At 35.7% G+C, this 16,711-nt stretch overlaps 1 protein-coding gene across 1 annotated transcript; it reads left to right on the top strand.

Moving 5' to 3' along the window:
• The first annotated feature begins 721 nt into the window (after nt 1–721).
• LOC139688677 (cell division cycle protein 20 homolog) lies at nt 722–15,251 on the top strand. The gene is made up of 12 exons (XM_071586247.1): nt 722–819; nt 920–1,049; nt 1,484–1,602; nt 1,933–2,048; nt 3,483–3,629; nt 4,747–4,873; nt 6,606–6,802; nt 9,362–9,541; nt 10,235–10,365; nt 10,474–10,621; nt 12,646–12,747; nt 14,575–15,251. Exons 2-12 carry the CDS (start codon nt 937–939, stop codon nt 14,779–14,781), a joined length of 1,587 nt encoding a protein of 528 aa, XP_071442348.1. The 5' UTR covers nt 722–819; nt 920–936; the 3' UTR covers nt 14,782–15,251.
• Nucleotides 15,252–16,711: the final 1,460 nt, after the last annotated feature.

Here is a 16,711-nt window from a genome sequence, read left to right as displayed (position 1 = left end):
TGGGACTTGTGTGCCACCTGACACTGTCCATCAGCACGTGTAATTTTAATAATAATAATAATTGAACCAGAATGCATCCAAGTAAGGAATAATCAAATAAATTGGTGAGCGAAAAGGAAATGAATTATAGAGCATCTGTCGGATGGTATAACTTATCGGGAGGTGATAAAATCAATTGTGTTTGGATTATAGGGGAAATGTTTAATGTATTGTGATACGTTTAAATAAATAAAAAAGATAAGGCACATCTGCTCTATTAAATTGGCACTCAAATCTTTCATATTTCTGATTTATGAGAACCAAAAAGTTTAATTTTACCATTGTAAAGTGGAACAGTTCTATTTATTCAAGTTTGTCATCATTCTGTTACAATTAATTTCACAGTTAATAATTTCAGCAGCGTTTTAAGTCTTAAATTTCCGGCTTGAAAATCGCATTTTTTCATCATTTCGCTGAGACACCCTTACAAAATATAAAACATAAGTTCTTTCTTAATATGTATTCAAAACGACTAACGTCTTCGTGGAAATGTTTCATGTTTTTCCACCCTAGCAAGCGTTTGCATAGCCCGCGTGGCGAAGGTCTTTTTTAGTTTTAAAGGCCCATGCAAGAGGGAAGCATATTTGTGATAGTCTTTTAAACTGAAAACTTGGCAACGTTGTATCCGTTGACTGGCAACGCGGCCTTCTTCTGAAATTTCTCTAACGGCTACCGCTGGATTTTGAAAACTACCTGTGGAGACCATTACAAACTCACTGAATATCAAGGAAGAATATCTATCACACTAGATCTGGTGTTACTACTTCGCTTTACGAGAAGGTACTGTTGCATATTTGATGATAGGATCTCTGGAATAAGGAATTTTATGTGCACAGAGAATAATTCAAAATCATTTCGAACTTCGCATTCTCGTTTTCAGGAATTGGAGTTCACGACATGTCCCATGCTCAGTATTTTAATGAATTGAACAATTTGGTTAAAATGGACGATTCCATGAAAGGTCCCATGCCTAGATGGCAAAGAAAATATCTGGAATCGGCGAATTCGAGGTGGGTGTGTTTTCTACTTTTTAAGCGTCTTCAAAGTGAAGATTTTCAAAAATAGTCCTTGCATCTTCAGTAGTGAATTATCTCGATACTCTTTGATTTCAAATACATAAATTCTATGACTTTCAAGAGTGGGCGAGCCACGTGGGTGGAAATGCTTATTTACAAGTGGAATTTAAATACGCCCGTGTGTTTGATAAGTAAAGTTGGGGTAATTTGGTTTTGTTAAATTTTTTGAGCTGTAAGATATTTCAAATTTTAATGTCGTCACGTGTGTTTGTGAGGCATTATCTTTATCAGGTTTTAAGATCATGGCAATTAATAGTAGCAGCTGTGTCGAATATCCCTTCAAGTGAAAGAGTATTTATTGACATGTTTTAAGTTGTAAGAATTTTTGTCACTGCTTTATAATATTTATCGTTTTTTAACGATTACAGCATGAATGTCTCACTCAATTCCACGACAAGCAACAAGTCTCTCTCCGCCAAGACTCCGAACAAAGGTAATGGCTCAGCAGAGGCAATGGCTTCCAAGAAAACTCCATCCAAATCACCAGGTATGGAGGCTAATTGGCTTGGCCATTCGTATCGAAGAAGTGTATGTTGTGCCCTTAATAGATTTTGAGTAATACCATTTCTCCTGTGGGTTTGCACATGCATTCAAAGAAACATTTTTCCTCTTGGTTTTGTTTTGTGACATCAGAGCTGTTTACTATCTCGACACTTAATTATGGCCCGTACTTATTCAGTCCTTTCGGCAAAAGTTATTTTGTTCTTTAAATTTTTTTATGGAAAGTGTCTGCATTTTTGTCGAACCAATTAGCACAGTCGATTGGGTGGGCATCTGAAGGAAATATTGCCTCAAGAAAAGGAGTTTTTTCCCTCAGGTCAAAGGAAAGGTGCCTCCACCCCCGGGTCAGGGAAGAAGCAAAGGACTCCAGTTGGTGGGGATCGCTTCATTCCCAATCGGTCAGCCACACATTTCGACTTCGGCCACTTCAAGGTAATTTAATTTTTGAAAATATGATTGGAGAAATTTTTAGTTTAATGTTTTAGCTTTGCTGTCTTAGACTTATGAAAAATCCAGGTGGGAAGTTTATAACACATCTCTGGGAGTTGGGTTCATATTGTTTAATTGGTCATATTACACATATTATAAACCTTCTTGAGATCTACAGAAAAGTGTACAAATCTTTTAAGTCAATTTTAGTTCTGGGAGCCCCTTCTAGAGTATGAAATGGGTTATAAATGAGGCTTATGTTCAATTTTTGTCTTATTAGAGATTCATTTTGTGTATCAAGCAATTTGTTGAATAATTTGTCATTTTGAGTACTACCTTTATGTCGTTGAAAATGTTTCCATGAAAGGACAATTCAAGATGAGTATTTTAAAACTGAAACCCAAACCGGACTGCTTGTTCTCCCATTTCTTTCTTAGGAGTATGAATAGTAGGGACATGAGAATTGTATTAGGGAAAGAAGCTTTCGCAAAGTGTGTCATGATGACAGGAACATTTGGTAGGATTACTTAGAGAATACTAGTTAGAACTTAGTTATAGAGCATGGTTTTGCATAGGAAACATGGTCATTGAAACTAGATGATAGGTACAGATTGGAAACTTGAAATTTGGATGTTGAGGAGAATGGAAAGGAAAATAATCCAAAAGTTACTTGGCCTAATGGAGAACAAGAGGTGATTGTTGGGAGAAATCCCAAGGAGGCAGGGTAGGTAGATGAAGAGCATTTTGATTAGCAATGGAATGCTGATGACTGAGATAAGAGGGAAGGACATGTAGCAAGCAAGGAAGCGGTATGAAAAGAATGGACATGTTGGGCAGAATGAAAGGGAAAAGTGTGGGGAATTAAAGAAAGGTTTATTTAAGTATTTGATCTCTGGTGATGTTTTCTTGGGAAAGGAAAAGAAATTTCTTCGTAGTCTTTGTTCATCTAAATCTTCCATGAGATGTAGAATACTGATAGTAAAATGATATACGTATGTATCTACTATTCTTTTGTGCCTAGGTGTGAATTAGTTGATGCTTTGGGAGAAACTTAGAAAAAGCTGTTCATTGAAATATGAATGAGTTAACCTACCTGGACATACATTCAAGGTGGAGTTTTTCAAATTGAATCTCTTGATTACTCGGGTGGAAAACATCCCAGATTTACATTATTTGGATGGATATCAGAAAGACTATTTTTGAAAGCATATAGGGTTTGAGCCCTACATGCTTAATGTTAAGTTAATATCCCATATTGAGAAATGAGGTTGTGATTCTGGTGAAGGTGGTAAAACTAGAGAGAAATTTTTAATGTACTTATAACTCATGTTCCCTCTCAGTCATTTAAATAAAATGTGCATGCAAAAGTATGTTCAAGTGCTAGATAAAGCCTTATTTTTCCATTAAACACTCCACAAATTTTATTTTCTTTCTCAGTTAAACCAGGCAGAAGGAGAAGAAGACTTGGAGTTGCTCAGCCCTTCTGTCAGAGAGAAGCAGCGAATCATGTCCGAGAACCTGATGGGGAATGAAGCTGGGACCAGAATTCTTGCATTCCGTAACAAAGCCCCTGCAGCTCCAGAGGTGAAGATTTTTTATATTCTTTCCCTATTTTAGAAAGTTTCAAAATAGAAAAAATATAAATGAAATTTTATAGTGTAAAATGTTAGAGAAATATTGGTGAATTTGAATGCTGTAGGGTATTGAAAATATTGATACATTGGAACATCGTCTGCTGCTTATAATTTAATCATTGCTTTTAGCTATGAATATGCTTGTGCTACTATAGGGACTTGTAGCAGGGTTACCACACATGGAAATATTTTGAAGTTTTTCAAAGATTCCAATGTCTGTGTTTTTGGCTAATTTCAAGCAAATTCTTTGTGATAGTTAATGCTATCTTGAAGGAACATGTATAAAAGTACTTGTGTTCATTTGTGTGTTTCTATCCATTTTCAGCATATCTATCTTTGTTGTTTATTCCTTGTTTTTAGCGTGTACTGTCGAAGGGCTACAAGATTACCACACATCAAGAAGAGCTGAAAATGTTGTGGAATTTTACTAAGATCATAGTGTCTGTTTCGGTTTCTTTCAGGCAAATTAGCTGTAATTTAAGTGCTATCACAGAGCAAATTTTCCTCCGTTACCCTGTTCTGTGCATTCAAATAACCTGAATATGTTCGAAGCCTTTTACATGTTTACTTAAGCTTTTTTCATTGGAAAAATGTTTTTCATGTTCTGAAGAAACTTTTCTCTGTTTAAAAGGAGCACTATGGGGAATTGTTCCCCATGATCATCAAGATATGATTTTTAAAGGCAATGTTTTTATAGTGATTTCATGAACTTTTCTATAATTATAAGTTGCAATGAATACAATATTAAAATCCTTTAGAACATGTGCAAAACTCCTGGAATTCTGCACCCATCATCCTGTTGACTTAAGGTCAATCAGACTGAAACATAATACCTCATGAATAAAATCTTAGAATATTTTTGTTGAAAAGCCTGGAACATTGTCTTCGATGAATTGATTTTATTAGATTTCCAATTTTTGTTGGCATTACATTCATGACGATGCAGAAGGAAGAACATTGGGAAGTTGATTTCTTATATCCTGGTTTAGCCTAAGAAATAATGTGATTTTGAAGGGTAGGCTGACTAGATGAGATTTTTTTATTAATTGATTGCCTGTTTCTTTCAGGGGCATCAGAACTCAATGAAAGTGGTTTACACTCAGTCTAAGACACCAGGCTCAGTGAAATCCACAAGATACATACCTCAGACTGCTGAAAAAATTTTAGATGCACCCGACATCATTGATGACTATTGTGAGTTTAAAATGGAGTTTCTATATTGGTTCTAATGAAATGTGAACAATTATTCCTCAAGGATTCACCTCTTGAAATGAATTTTCACTGTAGACTATTCTTTGGTTTTCATAATGAATTTTATTTGTTGTAGTTTCTATAATATTTTTTTAATGCATCATTCTTGGATTTCATTGTTCTCATTTTGGTGTTACAAAATCATTTGTTTAATTAATCTATTATCAACATGGTGACATTTTAAAGAAGCATAATGCTGGAGTCAAAGTTAAATGACCATTCTGTGTATAGTGCAAGCCATAAAGTTTGTCAGCAAAGGATTATCTTGGGTTAAACTCTTTGCTATAAAACATAGGAGCACTCTTATTTATTGGCGCTGAAATTTTTGATATCTTTATCGTAAGTTTTTCAAGCATGGATTACTACATGTGATAGTGTGTATTTTGCCTTATTTATTGTGTTGCTTAAACCTTTTAAAAAGCAATTAAAGTAAATTTAGCCTCTAGTTTTAATCATGTATGTATAACCTACATGGAGCTTGTATTTTCTGTATAATACTTTTCTCTTTGACAAATGTTGTCAAACAGGCACTTTCAAATCCCACTGTTTTATTATTTTAAACTAACCAAATATATTAGGATTTTATGGAACTCTTTTTGTAATATTCCAGAAACTTATTATGAGTTTCTTTAATTAGAAACCAACCTTGCATGCAGCTTTCAGTGACAGTTGTCCCTCTAGTACTGGAGCCCTCTCATGCTTTAAATAAATTACCGTCCCTTTTTCCCCCATTCATCTTGACCGCAAAAGTAATTGATTGTGTGGGCAAATCAATAGCAGTAGTTGACCAGATTTTCCATGAACCTTGGCATTACACACTTCAGTCACTCATTCCTACTACAGTAACTCAATCTTCAGAAGAGTATACTCTCTACCTTTCTTAATTTCATCCTAAATGCATATTATTTTCATCCATATGCCTCACTTTCCCCCCATTATGCCCTCTGTCATAGTCCCATTGCCTTGAGCATCCCATTGCATCTAAGTATCACCAGCAGTCACTTGTCCTGCCTTCTTTGAATGTTTCCCAATAATAATCTCTCTACCCCAAAAATTTCCAGCACTTCCTAGTTTGTTTTCCTTTCCATCCATTTTACATTTTACAGTTTCCATTCTTCGTCAAACTCATATTTCCAAAGACAGGTACCAAGGGTATCCTATGGCATTATCAGTATGAGAATCTTGGTTCCATTCATCAGCTATGCAGTGCTATCAGCCATTAAGAAAATATAACATTAATATTCTGGTTGATAACTTGTGTGAAGGGTAAATTATTATGGGTTTATGATTCCATTGGTAATAGTAATTTTTTTATTGGCCTGTGAAGACTACAGCATTTGTTAAATTATGTATGTAGGGTTAGATCATGATAAAATATTTTCTTATGAGTGCTGCAAAGTTGGTTAAATCTATGATTCATAATTGGTTAAATAGATTATATGTATTATTATACTAAAAGCACTGGAGTGTACCAGTATACATTGGTTTCTTTAAGTGTTCATACCTATTGTACAATACTTGGATTTATGTGCACTTGTTATTGGTGCAGTAAAATTAGGTAGATTTAACTTAAGAAAATATGGATTATCGTCACCAGCTGGCCAAAGAAATGCCAATCTTCTTAAATTTCTTGCAATCCTAAAAATAACTCTTCTTATATTTTTCCTGTATTTAGACCTGAACCTTGTGGATTGGTCATCTACCAACTTGTTGGCTGTGGCTTTGGGAATGAGTGTGTATTTGTGGGATGCTGAAAGTGGCAACATCAATCACCTCATGGAATTAAATTCTCAGGCAGAATATATTTCATCTCTCTCATGGATACAGGAAGGATGCTATTTGGCTGTTGGAATTAGCAATGGAAGCACACAGGTAACTTGAATTCCCTAGCCACTAATTTCTATGCCCCGTATGGAGCAAGGCATACAAAATGTATTTTGGCTTGGATTTCATGTTGGTTTTTGATCATGGAGATGCATTCACAATTTCAGGACCAGTAATTCTCATTCTGGTGGGCAAAAACTTGGAAGTAAAATTATGTTTTGGAGTATTTCAGAAGAAGAACTTTTTTGTCTAATCTATTTTCCCATCTTTGCTTAAAATTAAGATTCTCAAATATCTGACCCAGCATGGTTTTAGTAGTTATTTGGGGATGTGACCAACAGCAAAGGTCATTTGTGCCATTAGGGATTGTGAATAATTGGGTAGAGGTAGAGGGAATTGGGGAAGTGAGGAGAAAAATCCATTATCAACATTAGCCAACTCTTAATGAAATACACTAAGGGGTCACACTATTTAATGCCCCAAGTGATGAACTGTATACTCCGCTTGAAAATGCTCTCCTCCCAACTGAAGATTAGGATACCACTACAAAATTCTATCGTAGATTAGATTACCAAAGTCCATAGAGCAGAAAGAAACTAAAGTATATGGGGGGCCATAAGTACCCAGCTTGACCTAGAGATAGCAGTAGTTGGTTAAAAAATATCAGTATTAGAGAGTATGCAATCTATGAAGCATTTTTCAAGTTTGAAGACGCCACGTTGTTTAGTATTTGTTTGGCAGCCATCAATAGTGAACGTTATGAGTTAATTTGTGGAAATGGAGAAAATTGGTCATCATTATGCGATACAATACTTTTATTTGAAAGGCCTCAGCCCAACCAATATAAAAGCTAAATTGGATTCTACTCTGGGTGAGTCTGCTCCTTCATTTACAACCGTAAAATATTGGGCAGCAGAGTTTAAACAAGGCCCTACACGCTGTTAAGACAAGCATTGCATTGTTCAACCAAATGAGTTGTCGACTCTAAAAACTGTGAAGAAAATCCATGAAGTGATCCTGGAATGAAAGTTAGAGAGCTAGCTGACATAGTAGGAATTTCAAAAAGTGCGGTACATTGCATATTAACTGAAAATTTGTGATGACATGAGAAAGCTCTGTGCAAGATGGGTGCCGCATTTGCTCACACTCGAGCAAAACTAGTGTTGAGAATGTTTCATTTGAGTGTTAAGCAAAGTTTCACAGCAACAAAGTAGAATTTTTGCGCCGTTTCATAACCATGGATGATACATAGGTCCATTAATTCACACCCAAGACAAAAGAACAATCAAAATAATGGATTTAAAAGGGAGAACCGGCTACAAAGAAGGCAGTCTTATCTGCAGGCAAGGTATTTGTGTAGGTTTTTTGGGATGTACGTGGGATAATTTTCAATGACTATTTTGAAAAGGGGAAAACTATTGATGGCGAGTATTGGTGGGAACTTATTGCAACGTTTAAGCGAAGAAATCAAGCAAAAGCGGCCACATTTGGCTAAGAAGGATGTGTTGTTACATCAAGACAATGTACTAGCTCACCAATCTGTTATTGCAATGGCCAAAATTCATGAATTAAAGTATGAAATGCTACCTCATCCACCCTATTTGTGCACCACTTGAAAAAATCTGTCTAACTCCAAAGTAGGATTCTATAACTTCAAGCTGGCCTCTCAACTCTAAATGAGATTTATATTTAGGTGAGCCATAACCTTTTGATAAGTTATTTTAATTCATTGTCTGAGGTATAGATGTCTAATTAACAGTGAGAGGGGGAAAATTATAAAATATTTGCACAAGTTAATCTAAAAGTGTTAATTGGATTACCCCAGAGTGTAAATGTGGTAGAAGAAAGCCTTGAAAAACTAGTGTTATCCTTGAAATTCTTGCAATGGGAAACCATCTACTTCCTGGTTACCCTGTTAAGATATGAAGTATCACATTGTGGTGCTTAATATTGTCGGAGAAAAAGGCTCCTTTGATGATTTGAGCATGTGAGGCATATACATACCACATCTAAATGGCTTACTATATTTGATTATTATTTATTGGTGTATATTATCCTTTTTTTAAGTTAATTTAGTGTGTTTGAACATCAACAAGCTGAAGGCTGGTGAAGTGATTTGCAGTCAACCAAATTTAAACCATTTTTTAAATGAAGTAAACTATATTCTATCTTATGTTGCCACATTACTCAATTAATAATTCTTCCAGGCTGTCTCAACTTGCTCATTATGTTAAATAATTACTTCAATGGCACCTTTATTTAAATGCAAAATAAATCTAATACCTCATAGTGTATCAAATTAAAGCTATTGCTATGAAACCTAGGAATATGTATTATAAATTAGTTATAATGGTTATTCAGCTACAATTGGGATAAGCTGTACCAATTTCTAGCTGTTCAAGTTTACTTTGTATTATTTTACATAAAAGTGATATTTTTGTGAGGCTTTTACGGAATGAAAAAATATTTTCGAATGTTGTTGTGGAAAAAATTAGAATTTATGTGCCCAACAAACATGTAGCAGATCCATTGTGATGTAATCCAGTCCCTTGGTTTGTTGTTAAATCTAAGTTCCTTATGCTTTACATTTTGGTTTTTTTCATGAAGCTGTGGGATGTCCCACAAGAGAAACTTCTCAGAACACTCACTGGTCACTCAGGGCGGGTTGGTTCCCTGGCATGGAATTCGTACATTCTTACGTCAGGCAGTCGCTCTGGTCATATTCATCAACATGATGTACGGCAGGCTGAATCACTAGTTGCTGATCTTAATGGCCACTCCCAGGAGGTGAATGATGCATCATTTTTCTTTTCTCTAAATTTGTGATATGGAACTGTATGAAAATTCCTTTAAAACCTTTTTATGAAAAATGCAGAAAGAGGATAACTCAATGTCTTAATTCTTTTTTGGGTAAAAGAGTGGGAAATGAGGAGGAAAATAGCGTATAGAGTTATCCCAGTTTTGTATTTTATTTGAATAATGCACGATTAATTAATGCTTGCAATAGTCCCTCTATGCATTTTCGGTGTGTCCTGAATGTGTCCGCCATGATATAGATTTCATGTCATTAATTATATGTAATTCTTGAATTCGATCCACCACAGATGTTACCATGCTCTTAATTGTATTAAATGTGCATGCATTTCAGTTGAATGGTTTGGATGTTAAAAGTGGTTGGAAAAAATCATGGTGGTATTGTTGCAGTATTTTCATGTTGATTGTATGAAACAAATTTTAATCTTCTTGTTCTGAGTTTCAATGAATAACTGCTCATTGATATATATCGTGGAACAGGCCCTCCAGTTGTTCCCAATAGGCCACCAGAGAATGGTTTTTCATGTGATTTGTACCATTCTTACCTTGTGCCTTCACAGAAATTATGGTTTAAATTTTATTTAATTCCTGTACATTGCATCTTCAAAAGGCGAAGGAGGTTTTTTTTCTCCAGCTATGTGACACTCTAAATTGTTTCTTTTTCAGGTGTGTGGAATTAAATGGTCACCAGGAGGGCGGTATCTTGCATCCGGGGGTAATGACAACATTCTCAATATATGGCCAGCTGCAGGTGGTGGGCAAATCCACTCAGCCACTGAACCTGTCCACACATTCAGGTATTGCTCCTGTTTTTTTTCAGATGTCAGCATTTTAATGGAAAAGTCATCGGACTGCAAAAATGAATGATTTATTTGGGGATTGTTAGCTTAACGTTTATGTTCTAGTGCCCATCAAGCAGCTGTGAAGGCTCTAGCATGGTGTCCCTGGCAGCCCCAAATACTGGCTAGTGGAGGTGGTACTGCTGATAGATGTATAAAGTTCTGGAATTGTAACCTTGGAACAATGCTGAATTCAGTTGACACAAGGTCTCAGGTAAGGCTGTCTTATTTGTAGTTATATGGTGCTATTTTTTATTTATGCCATTTAATAATCTCTTGCTTATCTTGGCAAAAATTCATGATCACTGAATAAGTCAACTATTCATTTATTTTTGGGCTACCAGTTTTTATTCATAGATGATATCTTCAGGTATGGTAATGATTTGGTATTGAAATAACATTGATGAAATTCTGAATCACATCAGGGATGAAATATCGGCTATTGAAGTTTGTTTCACTATGCCACTAAATGCTTGAGAGTCCTGTATGTTTTAGTCTTCTTTCTTCGTTCTGGCATTCTTGAAGAATTCAGCAGTCTCAGGCACCACTGCCTGTTGGTGATGCATGGTGTTGCATATGCATTAAAACTGATAGTACCAAATAAAATTTAAGGTTAAAATATGTACTTCTAGTTGACTTATACAGTGAATGATAACTGCTTTATTTTTTGTGAAAAATGCATTTCATTGCTGCTGTAGTTTCTGTTGCCTTAGGGGAGGATAAAATACAATTGATTTTAGCTTTTATCTGATGTCACCTAAATCCTCAATTCAGGGTATTCCAGTAGTCTTACATTTCTTTTCAAAAATAATACATTTTATTTGCCCAAAGATCATAATATCAAATAATAGGTGGGTAGTGTATGTACATGATATAAGGCACGTCACAATGGATGCAATGCACACTCTCAACTGAGATACGAATGTGGTACTAACAATTACATTACAATGTAGCATACACAAATATTCATTAATCTCAGAGAATTAATATACTGAAAGTAAGTGACTCAATAATCAGGACTATTATTGAGATATCTTCAGAATAGAAAATGTTACTCGATAGTATATTTTAAATTAACATTTGCATGCAGTAGTTGCCTTATCATCTGTTATACTTTTGGGTAATTTATTACATAATGATGTCCATTTCCTTAGGTGCTAATTTGTTTGCTTTAGTTCTTAAGTTGCCATAACAGATGTTGTCTTTATCTGGTGTAATGATGATGATAATCGAAATTAAGGGAATAGTGGCTGCTTGTTTTTCGCCCGCACAATTTTAAAAGTATGTACAGAAGTTGTTGTAAATTTAATTGGAATATAGGCAACACAGTTCAGGCACAGAAAGAGAATATGACATGCACAAGGATCGCTTGGATCCAGGATTACACAATGGTGAAATGGAATGGGCATTAAGGGAACTTAAATCATTAGCATGAATGTGTGAGGACTTTGGCTAGAAGACTTCATTAGATAAGCTTTTGTTCCATACCAAAAAGGGAAAGAGAGCACTATGAGGAATGCTGAACACAAACTTGATTTTGCACGCAGCTGAAAAAGTTCTCAGGATCGTTAATAAGAGAATGGAGATGAGGGTAAATAAATACTTTGGGAATGATCAGTTTGGGTTCAGAAAGTGATGCATGATGCTATGGCAGCAATAAGATCATTTATAGAGAGGAACTTGGAATGCAATCATAGAATACTGTTCCAGTTTTTACCATCCTATGATGTTCAACTTAGTGTTTATCCTTCTCAAAACCCAATCATTAATTAGAGCTTCTGTCTGGTAATTAGTATACATGCATGATCATGAGATAGAATTTTGGACATTGTGGCATCCTGTTACCATTTATTTGTAGCTGGCAATTTGGTCAGTTCTTCTCTGCCATGTCTCCAGTTGATTCTGACTCTCATTAGGCCACTTATAATTGCAGATGGTCAATTCTGCAGTTAAAAAGGTTACAGTAGCTACTTTATTGGCTAGCTCTTTTGAATTGATATGATATTAAGTGTTCAGTAAGAAGTGGCTACGTCTATGGATTAAGTACTGTCATTACATTTGCGTCAAACTTTTACAGCAGTTTACAATTGGTACAATAGGAGCATGTGTATTGACAGAGATTGTGATTTTTACCCCTGTATCATATAAACTGTGTATGTTGCTGTATTGTGTCATGTTTAATAATGTACTTGCTTTTATGTATTTAAAATAAATATTGTATGTATTACTTCATTTTAGGTTTGCTCTTTACTTTGGTCCACAACCTATAAAGAATTGGTGTCTGGTCATGGATTTGCGAATAATCAAATAGTCATCTGGAAGTATCCTGGTATGCAAAAGGTTAGTAGAGATAGCACATATTTAGTCTCATGATACATGTTGTTTAACATCCATCCAAATGGGTGACATTGTCTTCACTATCACTGCTTCGTAATACAAATCATTGTGAAAACCTGATTGGGAGGCTATGGTATCTGTTATATGGCATAAAACAAATTTCTAAGGCCTGCAAAATTTTCTCTTCTCAACATATTCATTATTGCCCTGTGACATTAGTGAACTTGTTAACATTTACTTTAAGATCACAGCCCATAAACGCCCATACTCTTGGGAGGTAAAAGTAATAATTCTTGTATTTAGTTCTAATCTGAAAACAGCCTGGATTCAGCCTTTTACATCAGTTTATGAACAATACATGACAACAATGACAATCCCAAACACCCAAGCCCTAGGTGGGGGAATATTAACGTAGGTGGGAATCAAATCCGTGACCTTTGGTTTGACAGGCAAGGACATTATTCCACCACAACTGAGTCTGGCAAATATGATTATTTCATAGTTTGTACCTTAATTTTGGTAGAATAAGTATTGTTTTCATGGAAAATACATGTTTAGAGTCCCCTTGAGCATGTGTCAACCATTTTCTGAACATGTGTGTCTGTGCCCGAGATTGTTTTTTTGTGAAATTGATGTGCCAGTTGACCTGCCAGAGTGGTATTAAATTTTATGGTTAATATCATCACTAAGTTAAGTTAACCAAGTCATTCAAAACATTACTTGCTATCAGAAAAAGAAAACTCGGGGTGTATTTCTGTGAACTATTATTATAACTCAAAAATTTCCATGAAGCAGGTGTGAGATTAATTTCAGACATTGCTTTAATGTCTCAAAATTCTTGAAAGTACATCCCTTGCCTGTCGACACTCCTTTGCCAGTGGCTTTTGCACAACCCGGAGGTTCCCTGGTAGTAGGGTTCCGCAAGGTCTTTTAGGGTACTCGTGCAAGCTTCTTTGATGGCACTTAAGGTAACATGGTGGCTTCCTTTGAGGGAGGATTTCACTTTTGAGAAAAGGAAATTGTCAACTGGTGCCAAGTCATGACTGTAAGGGGATTAGGGCTTTGTCTCAAGTCCTTTTTCATCAGGTTACCTTCGAGTGGGCCTTTGGGATGAGTTTGATGTGGATCTTTTGCATCGCCAAATTTTCTGTGATAATGGGGTCCACTATCAATGCCAATACGATCTGCAATCATGCCCACTCTTAGCTGAAGGTCTGAATCCAGCGTGCACGTCTTCCAGCGTGCAGGTCTCCACGCTTTCATCCATCTTTGAAGAGCTTTTGCCACTTAAAAACTGTATTTGTGGCATGCTTTCATCCTTGAACACTTAAATCATGCCCAATGTCTCCATGCCTGATATCCACAGTCTAAAACAAATTTGATGGAGTACCACTGTTCGATCATTCACTGCATTTTGTGCTCGTGCTAAGTCAATCAACAGGTGTCTACTAAACACACAGCCTAACCTGAATGAACTCTTGTAGGCTATTGGCATTTGTTGAAGGTCAGACCCCCCACCTCCGAGCCTGTGTATTCTGAGCACACTGCGATGTTGTCACGTCAGGAAAAACTTGTTTAATACTTTTTATGCAAACCTTGTACAATATTGCAGGCTTTATTTTCTCATTACAATATAAAATAATTGAATCATTAGCATATAATATATTAGGATAAAAGATTGCATACTTATTTTATTCTATTTCTCTTGAAAAATTTATAAAACTGCATCTGTGAATTTTGGGTTCTTCATAGCTTAAGGTTTCATATGTAATGATAAATCCTTCTTTGATAATTTCTTATATCAGTTGTTTGATCTCGATTCTTCCTCAGGTGGCTGAGCTGACTGGGCATTCAGCCCGTGTACTCCACCTTGCGTTGTCACCAGATGGTACCACTGTCCTCTCAGCAGGTGCTGATGAGACCCTTAGGACCTGGAAGTGCTTCCAGCAAGATCCAGCAGCTGTGAAGAAGGCAGCATCATCAACCAGCTCCTCTACTTCCTCGGTTTCTAACATTTTGAAGCGTAGCATTCGTTAAGGCCTTCGATCAGGCTCTAACACTTGTATTCTTGGACTATGCTGCTATTTAAGGCAGCATATATCAACTCTGTGGACATTACCCTATGGCTAGTCTTGTTTGGGGTAAGGCTTAGTGTGGTACTAATTTTTACAAGTACATACTTCTTGTTTGCTGCCCATAATGTGGTGAAACCACTGTAAAGTTTTTGCTTAAAATGATAATTTATTTTTTTAATGATACAGATTGTGTGTGGTGTGTTTACCCTTTTAATATGGTAAAAAAATGCTTGTTGTGTGAATGAGGATGGAGGAGTTGAGCTAAAATGTGTTTTCATTTAATAAATTTCATGACTATGACTGATCAACTGAGAAATTACCTTCTCATGGCTGACATTGTATAAATTGCTTGTGAGGAATCAATTTTGTAATATTTTAAATGATGGTAGACTAATATACACAGATATTTAGTTAAGCTATGTGAGATAAATGTAATTGAATCTATATGCAATAAATCTTTTACAATGTTGATTATCTTTACCAAGCTGAGACTGCATGCAAAGCCATCTGTATTGCTGATAGTAGATAGTGTAGCTATAGAATTTAATTAAATCAATACTCATAATTGTTTAAATAAGATTGTTTTCACCTAAGTCGGCCATCTATCATCATTCTTTACTTGGTATTTTCCTAGGAGGTCTTACATTCTATGTATCGGTTAAATAAATGAAAAGCGATTGACAACGCAGGGAACCTAGAACTGTTAAAAGTGGAGTAATATTTTTTTAACAATGTTGGAATTACTAATGTACGAAGTACAGCATAATATACACAAAAAAAGGCGAAGGTTTGCCATGGCAAAATATGTTAACTAAGGTATGAATTAAGATCTGGTGCTTTCCTAGCATATCAAGTTTTCTTGTGTCTTCAACCGGGTCAGGGGTTTCATGTGGGCCAACGTTTCGACTGAAGCATCAGTCAGCCCTGCTCAAGTCGAGAGTTGAAATGTCAGCCAAGCTGGAACCCCTGACCAGGTGGAAGACCCGAGAATACTTCATTAAGGTACAAATTATTGTTGCCACATCCTCCTGATTTGGCTCCATATAATTTCCAACTATTCCCAAGCTCAAATTTTTCCTCGGTGGATGGCGATTCTCTTCAAACAAACTAAATGACGAAGTAGACTGGTATTTTGCAGGCCTGAAGGAATCTAATTTTAGAGGTGAGAGCAAGAGGCTGCACCAAATACATAGAATTTTTGAAAAATAAAAATGTTTCACTGAAGTAAGTCGTTTATTTCTATTCCATTCTGAGAACTTTTCAAATTACCATTGTATATAACCATCCTGCATCAAATCGGCTGAGATTGTATGGTACGACTTTGTCCCATTAATTGCAAACATACGCTGGAAAAAATACTTTTTTCCCTCTGGCATAGAAAATGATTGCCTTTACTGTTGATGTTCATACTGTTTTGAGGTAGTATTAAGCAAGATTTCTTTAATGTATCCTTGACAGTACCTTTTAAAAATATAAATTGTGAAAATACACAAATGAGAGGGCTTTTGGCCGACCTACTGAGATGATGAGACAAGAATGGAGAAGATTGAATAAGTGAATTAAGGCTAGAGTAAAAAAGCATTGTATATGTGATCCTAAATGGCCAGAGTTTAAGGATGTGATAAGAATTGGATAACAAATCAGAGGAAGACAGGATTTACTATTTTAATAAGATTATTTTAATTGCGCCAGAAACTTAATGATGGGTATGTGTATTTCCCAATTTTGATATTGATATTAAACTAATTGGATTCTTTTCAGTCTGATCTAAGAATATTTCGTGAATTCTAGCCTGAAAAAAGTTTTTATGGGTCTGGAAATGCAGAAATCAAACAAAATGAAACATGTTAATATTATTACAAATTGCTTTGGGACAGATATAGGAATATGAG

This window comes from Hetaerina americana, unplaced genomic scaffold, assembly GCF_022747635.1.
Source record: "Hetaerina americana unplaced genomic scaffold, ioHetAmer1.1.p SCAF_215, whole genome shotgun sequence".
Lineage (NCBI taxonomy): Eukaryota > Metazoa > Arthropoda > Insecta > Odonata > Calopterygidae > Hetaerina > Hetaerina americana.
The sequence above is the reverse complement of the archived record's forward strand: the minus strand, read 5'-3'. Positions and strand labels throughout refer to the sequence as shown.